General features: G+C 36.4%; 1 protein-coding gene and 1 pseudogene across 1 annotated transcript; both read right to left on the reverse strand.

Moving 5' to 3' along the window:
• Nucleotides 1–49: 49 nt before the first annotated feature.
• Nucleotides 50–3,987, reverse strand: LOC107731055 (surfeit locus protein 4-like). The gene is made up of 5 exons (XM_016542040.1): nt 3,707–3,987; nt 869–1,055; nt 705–781; nt 544–587; nt 50–448 (listed from the first exon to the last, which is right to left on the reverse strand). Exons 1-5 carry the CDS (start codon nt 3,752–3,754, stop codon nt 181–183), a joined length of 624 nt encoding a protein of 207 aa, XP_016397526.1. The 5' UTR covers nt 3,755–3,987; the 3' UTR covers nt 50–180.
• A 1,122-nt stretch (nt 3,988–5,109) lies between these two features.
• Nucleotides 5,110–7,837, reverse strand: part of LOC107731025 (cip1-interacting zinc finger protein-like) — a 6,011-nt pseudogene continuing 3,283 nt past the window's right edge.

Here is a 7,837-nt window from a genome sequence, read left to right on the forward strand (position 1 = left end):
CCAGACAATTTTCATAACTGCATTACACCAATCAGAACAATATTTTCTACAGCAAAGAGAACTTAGTGCTAAAGGTGCTTAATTGTCATGAAAATGATGTCACAAAAGAAAAAAAAAATCTTAATCCTAAAGATTTTGAATCCTAAAACGGGATATTCTTTACGTGCAACAATTTCTTTTTTACTTTTGATTTCTAGATGAAATATATATAGAGATTTCTTTGTGATTCACCCATTTACCAGCCTGAGGATATTTGCTCACCGAGAGGAAGCTTGTGTCAAAGTGCAGCAGTGTCATAAACATAAGCACCAGCAGGACTCTGCCACCCAGCTGCATGTACTGTTTCGGAGAGCTCTCTCTCATAGTGGGAACCCCAGCAAACATACTCCTGCCCTCAGAGCGCGACTCTGCAAGCAGCAGCAGCAGCCCTCCACCCAGAGCCAGATTCCTGAAACACAGACGAGAGAAGTCAAGAACGACAAGATCAGAGCACAAAACATAGGATGATCTACTCACTCCTAGCTTATCCTGCAAAGAACTTACCTCATCAAAAACTTTGGGTCCCAAAGAATGCTATAGGCAACAGTCTGAAACAGATAAAGCTCAGGACTGTAATTATACAGTTTAACTCAATTAGAGTCCTATCCAAAGATAAGATCTAATTACAATCTTAAAGAACACAAACAGAATGCTCTCAGTCTCACCTGTAAGGCGATGATCCCAAATAATCCGAAGCAGGCATACTGCACAAAATTCCTGCTCAGGATCAGTATACAACCACCTGTTAAACACATAATAAACCATTCCATATAAAAATCTGAAGATGTTCCAAGTCGCCAGAGACATTTGCGTTGAACAAACTTCTTACCCAGCTGTCCGAGTAAGTTGATTAAAACAAACAGTGTGGCCAGGAAGAAGCCACATCCCCACGTCGTCTCGATATATTCTTTCTGCTCACTCCACTGGAACCACATGCGAATGCCGTCCTCCAGGAACGTGCTAATCAGACAGAGACGCGCTATGTGGGGCAGGTACTGCTTCGTCACTCGAAGGAACTAGAGATGAACGAAAAGACAAAGATATGAAAATCCTCAAACGTAGGTATATGCAGCAGCAACAGTAACGCTTGCCTCAGCAAACACAAATAATAAACATGTAATGCCATTCTGAACGCGACTATATTTATAGCAATAATTTCTGATGAAAAAGGCACAGCTTTATGATCATGTACATGACTACAATTAGAGCACACATCCTAGGTCAGCATAAAAGACCTTGTTGAGATACACTACCGTTCAAAACGTTTGGGGTCAACTTGTGAATGTTGTACTAGTTTTGGTGTTTTCAAGACCGAAACAAGGCCATCAGTGTCATCATCATCATCTCAGCTTATTTATTTATGGCCTAATTTTCAATGTCATTTTAGTAAGTTGATTACACCCCAGCCAGTGACAGCTAACTTTATTGTAATTTTGTGTAGTTTTATCACACAGAAACAATATCAAAAATCACATTTTTGTTCATACGGCTCTCATTCAGCATTCCTGCCTTTTTTGACATGTAGCATGTATTCATTTAAAGAAATCAATATGTTTAATTCATAATGTTACAAATGATTTATATTTCAGATAATGCCATTTCAAACATTTTGGGTTCACAAAAATATTAAAGCAGCACAAATGCTTTCAACATTGATAATATTAAGAAATTCCTTGAGCACCAAATCAACATATTAGAATGATTTCTAAAGGATCATGTGACACTGAAGAGTGTAGCAATGAAGCTGAAAATTCAGCTTTGCATCACAAGACTCAAATACATTTTAAAAATAGAAAACAGTTATTTCAAATTGCAATAAAAAGTTCACTATTTTACTGTACTTTTATTCAGATAAACGGGGCCCTGATGAGCATTAGAGACTTATTTCAAATACATTTTTAAAAAAGTCAACATAAAAGAGAAGGACATTTATTACTCTAGAAAGCTATTATAAATCCATCCTAGTGTGAATATTTTAGATTTACACAATTTTCATATTACATCCAGTAAGCGCTGAAGCAGCTCTTCAAATGAATGCTGCTTAATTTTTAACCTCTGAGCTCCAATTACCCTTTTCCCCACATTTTCAGTCAATATCAGAGCACAGGTGGCCAAAAGCACATCCATTTGAAACTGATGACTCATGAGAACAAGGGTTACGTCTCCAGCATTTTAATATCACTGTGATGTGCTAGTAATCATCCACTTCCTCCTGCAACAGGTGATGAACAGAAATATTCAGAGATGGATAAAGATACGGCAATTTACTCTTCCAGGAAGATTACAGGATATTATATGCTCACTGCTTAACCTGTAACATGAGCTGGCTTGTTGAATTAAAGTAAGAAAAGTAAGAATTAATAATATGCTTTTAATAGACAATGGTAAATTATAGAATTCTGTTATTTGTGATCAAAAAACAAGCAGATTGTAGGATTACTAAAATGTATATAATCTGCCTATACATGGCAGAGTTTCATAATAACTGGACACTCTAACGCAAGATTTGACACTGGCCTCTGCTAAGCCCCGCCCCCGGACGATCCACATCAGCACTAAGAAGAAAACGAGCCAATCAGCATTCAACAAGTACCAAGCAAGACTAAATGAATGAGAAGAGACCTCAAGGCCACTGTCTGCCTGTGTGTCAACACATTACTCCTAGTCTGTGTGCCTGGCGGTTGTTTGACTTGTTTCCAAACAGCACAAGAATATCAAAGAGTACAGATTTTGCCTCCTGCTACATGTCAAAAAAGGCAGGAATGCTGAATGAGAGTTGTATGAACAAATGTGATTTTTGATATTGTTGCTGTATGATAAAACTACACTTAAAAAACTACAATAAAGTTAGCTGTCACTGGCTGGGGTTTAAGTTAATCAACTTACTAAAATGACACTGAAAATTAGGCTATAAATAAATATGCTGAGATGATGATGACACTGATGGCCTTGAAAACACCAAAACTGGTACAACATTCACAACTCCATTATACACCCATACAATAATGGCATATTTATAAAGTTGATTTCTATTAAGCCCAAATTAAGCAGAAACAACACAGCATGAAAAAGAGCCCCACACACACACATGCAACAATCGTGCATATCCTGCAACGTAAACAACATAAAAATGCATTAATGTCCCGCTGTCGATTTCCTATTGCATATGGGCAACAAAATCTCATCTTTTCCTAATCAGTCATCTTAAGATGACTATTTTATGAGTAACATACCCTCTTGCTTCATCATATGAACGGATGTTTGAATGCACTGATAAAATTGATTCAAGGATAAAGTTTGCATGCTATTCAAACATTTTGGATTCACAAAAATACAGTATGTATGAATATTTGTCAAACAGTCATATATCAGTACGTTACTCGAAAGCAGCCCTAGAAAGCATAAGGTAGTTTCACTCAACTAGAATATATAAATATGTATATATATATATACACACACACATACTATCTTAACACTAGTACTTCGGTCCTTCTATCGTTCTAGTCACAAGACTAGTTAATTAATAAACAAACCTCATTTGCAGCCAAGCAAACATGACCCGAACTATAGACGCAAACATGGACTTTGAAAGCGTTTGTTTAGTAAAGAAGTGTGGTCTCTGTGATTTACTGTGTAAGTTGGCTGGCGGGGCCTTCTGTCCTCTCACCTGATCCGCCACGTCCTCCGCGCTGCTCATCAGAGCATTTTGAGCCATGACACCGAAATCCGAGAGCCGATTCCCGTCTGCAGGACACCTTTGCTTGTTTGTGTGCTTTTAATCGATATCTATGTCCGCTCGCAGGTGTGTTACAGGCCTCGTACTAGCCTTGCTTTGCCGTCGTCCGTGTGTGCACTGTGTACTAGAATGCCATCTCCGCCCCATAATGCCCTGCAGGTCGTTCTGTCGCCCCCTGTAGGACACGCATGTATCTGCATGCCACGTGTACTAATGCAGCCAGAATATAGAGCTCGAGCTGTGACGTCTAGCCTACTCTCAGTTTGTAACGACATACATTTTCATAGACTGTCCAATTGCTAACAAGTTTGCAAATAAATAAATAAATTGAGGGGAAATTTTTTTTACCACAATGTATGTCACCAAGTATTCAGATTGGGGTTATGAGGGAGATTCAGAATGTCCACAACCTTGTCCAAATCGTATATGGAAACATTAGTCATGTATTTGTATATTTGTTTGTCTATTACTGGTCTATAATATTATACAATTTTCTTATGATTAAAAAAAAAGAAAGAAAGAAAGAAATTAAACAAAAAATGGACACAGGACCTGTCAATTCTTAACCAGTTCTGTCGCCCCCTGTAGGACACGCATGTATCTGCATGCCACGTGTACTAATGCAGCCAGAATATAGAGCTCGAGCTGTGACGTCTAGCCTACTCTCAGTTTGTAATGACATACATTTTCATAGACTGTCCAATTGCTAACAAGTTTGCAAATAAATAAATAAATTGAGGGGAAATTTTTTTTTACCACAATGTATGTCACCAAGTATTCAGATTGGGGTTATGAGGGAGATTCAGAATGTCCACAACCTTGTCCAAATCGTATATGGAAACATTAGTCATGTATTTGTATATTTGTATATCTATTACTGGTCTATAATATTATACAATTTTCTTATGATTAAAAAAAAAGAAAGAAAGAAAGAAATTAAACAAAAAATGGACACAGGACCTGTCAATTCTTAACCAAGAAATCTGTTCTACTTTTAGACATAAATTGTGGATATTAATGTTTTTGCTTCCTTTTCCCAACTGATGTTAAATGGAGGTGACTGAAACATACCTTAAATTAAGTTAATAGGTATTAACAATAATGTATAATGATGAATAAGAATTAACAATTAATTACAGTTCATTTAACAACACCAACCGAGATTAATAAATATAAAAATATAAAAATTGTTATTCAACAATTATGACAATTATTTATAATTATATATAAAATGCAATTTAATAAAAGGGAGTTAGATTTACAATATTAATGAATTTAAATGAACATTTATTTTCCTTTTTTTAAAGTAGTATTACTTTATGGTTTTCTTTCACAGAAACACTTGATGAACTCCTGTGAACATGAAGATTTTTTTTTTTATTTGGTCTCTTTAAGCTCATTTGACTGTGTTCTCCTCTGAGTTCAACTGTGATGCATGACACAAACTGCGTGTGGATGCTGAGCTCATATTTTCTTGCTCTTCTGAGTAATGCACAGGGTCACAGGATGTCTTTTCTTTTTCACTGGACACATATTCTCTGTGCAACACTTGAGTCGGGCCTATTGCTTTCTTGGCAGTGTGACTGTTGGCTTGACCCTGAGCCACAGAGTGGAGTACATATTAAGTGCTTCATAACCACGGCAGGGCTCTGTGGAGCTACAGAGTTTTTTGAGCGTGGAGACTTGGATTTGTGAGGTCTTTTAGATGGCTTAAGCTTTCTCAAGTGTAAGCGCTCTCTTGAGAAATTGACGTGTGGTCTGTTGAGATCTGGTTGGCTGCTGTCGCTGGCACAGGAAGCAGTGAGCTCCAGGCCTCGAGGGTCGCTCAGCGGGCTGCTACATGACACATCCCTCTCACAGTCATCCTGAGGTGCCTTTTTCTGCATCTTCAGGGCATTGTGCTTCTGAAAATCAAATACAAATCGGAGCATTTTGCATTGAATTAACTTTTCTGAACATTTATTTTTTGTTTAAAAACTGTTCTTACATTATTTAAACAGCCATATTTCTCAGTAGTGATATAGTCTCAGCCACATTACACTCAACGGATCTGATCAGTCCATCATACAGAGCTGTTCAGACATGTCAAAATTCACAATACTACCCATCAAAAATTTGGAGTAATTAAAATATTTAAAATGTTTAAAAGTCTTTTATGCTCACAAAGGCATTTATTTGATCAAATGTACAGCAAAACAGTAATATTGTCAAATATTATTTATATTATTAATAAAAATGATTGAAAATATAATTTAAAATAACCATTTTCTATTTGAATATATATTTAAAATGTAATTAATTCCTGTAAAGGTAAAGCTGAATTTTAAGCAGTCATTATTCCAGTCTTCATTGTCACATGATCCTTCAGAAATTATTCTGACATTCTGATTTTGTGCTCCGTTATTATCAGTTATAATTGGTGCTCAATTATTGATAATGGTTCTTATTCAATTTTTGCTGCTTAATATTTTTGTGGAAACGACGATAGATTTTTTAAGGATTCTTAAATGAAAAGAACAGCATTTGTTTGAAATAGAAATCTTTTGTAACATTTTAAATGTCTATATTGTCACTTTTGACCAGTTTAGTGTGTCTTTGCTGAATAAAAGTATTAATTTCTTCTTCTTCTTTTTTTGTCTTTAATTGTACTTACCCCAAACCTTTGAATGGTAGTGTATAACTATCACAGTTTCCACTATGCAGCAAAAACTGTTTTCTATACATTAATAATAGGAAATGTTTCTTGAGCAGCAAATCAGCATATTAGAATGATTTCTGAAGGATCATGTGACACTGAAGACTGGAGTAATGATGTTGGAAATGATTACATTTAAATGATTATATTAAATTAGAAAACAAGTATTTTAAATGAAAGATATTTCACAATTTTACTTTATTTATTTATGTATTTATTTATTTTACGTTTTTTTAAATCAAATAAATCCAGCCTTGGTGAGCCTAAGAGATTAAAACATTAAAAACATTAAAAAAATCTTACCGACCTCAAACTTTTGAACAGTGGTGTAGGTTTAAAGAAATTGCAACAGCTGATTTCAGATTTGCTCGCCACTTAAATGACAAACACATTAAGGAATAACTGTAGATACCATATATACCACTAAATTCTAATGTCAAATTCCCTCTTCTTCTTCACCTGTAAGTTCTGGAAGTGCATAAGAGATCTGCAGTGAGTTTCCCGTGCAGAAGACTCAAAGTGGTAGAATTTATGACACAGCTTACAGAGGAAACCAGCGACAGGGACCACAAAACTAGTGCCTGAGGGTCAGAAAGCAGTTAGATCTGTCAGATTAACTTACTCACAAACTATTCTTTGACAGTCTACTCTAGAGAAGTGCTTGAAGTCCAGCACTCACCATAATGTGTGTCTGGATCATATGCCTCATAATCAATCGTCTCTTCAAGAGCCATGTCCCTATGAGCAGGATGCTATGAACAAAATTCAAGTAAAAAAACTCCAAAAGAGACTCAAATTTAGGAAAGCACAAGATGTCATGCAACTGACCTTCTCAAACACTGCAATCTCTTCTTCATTTCTATCCTCCTCATAATCATCTTCCCCTTCGAAGCAGCCAACAGCATCCACAGTTATGAGCTCCTCCATAACCTCTGGGCCACCCTCATTTCTTAACTTAAATGTTGAAAGAAATACATTTTATTGATGTTAATTTATGCATTTTGCATTAAAATGTCTACGAAATACCCACACAAACCTCCTCAACCCTCTGTTTGTGCTCAGGAGACTTCATATGCTCAACAAACTTGCGAGGCGTTCTAAAGTGGCGCTCACACAGGGTACAGAAAGGTCTTGAGGACACTTTTGCCATCTAATGAGGAGACAAGACATAGCATTTTCATATAGTTAGTGGTTCAAATGCTGCTCCTCGAGTACATGTGGATATTTCTGCGGTGATTAGATTTGATGGTATTTTTGTTAACGTTGAGATCACCTTGTGTTTCTTAGTTCGTCTGTGCTCGATGAGGTCACCAGAAAAATGACACTGGCAGGTTGGACACCATCGCTGATGACCCATCCTCCTCTCT

This window comes from Sinocyclocheilus rhinocerous, unplaced genomic scaffold (genome assembly GCF_001515625.1).
Source record: "Sinocyclocheilus rhinocerous isolate Xijiao unplaced genomic scaffold, SAMN03320098_v1.1 scaffold157, whole genome shotgun sequence".
Lineage (NCBI taxonomy): Eukaryota > Metazoa > Chordata > Actinopteri > Cypriniformes > Cyprinidae > Sinocyclocheilus > Sinocyclocheilus rhinocerous.

What these genes read in the sequence shown, in the direction of transcription:
- LOC107731055 (XM_016542040.1), bottom strand. Translation starts at nt 3,754, where the DNA reads ATGGCTCAAAATGCTCTGATGAGCAGCGCGGAGGACGTGGCGGATCAG. An exon ending in TTGGGATCATCGCCTTACAG is followed by an intron (nt 588 to 704) that starts GTGAGACTGAGA and finishes TATCTGTTTCAG; the next exon opens with ACTGTTGCCTATAGCATTCT. An exon ending in GACCCAAAGTTTTTGATGAG is followed by an intron (nt 449 to 543) that starts GTAAGTTCTTTG and finishes TCTGTGTTTCAG; the next exon opens with GAATCTGGCTCTGGGTGGAG.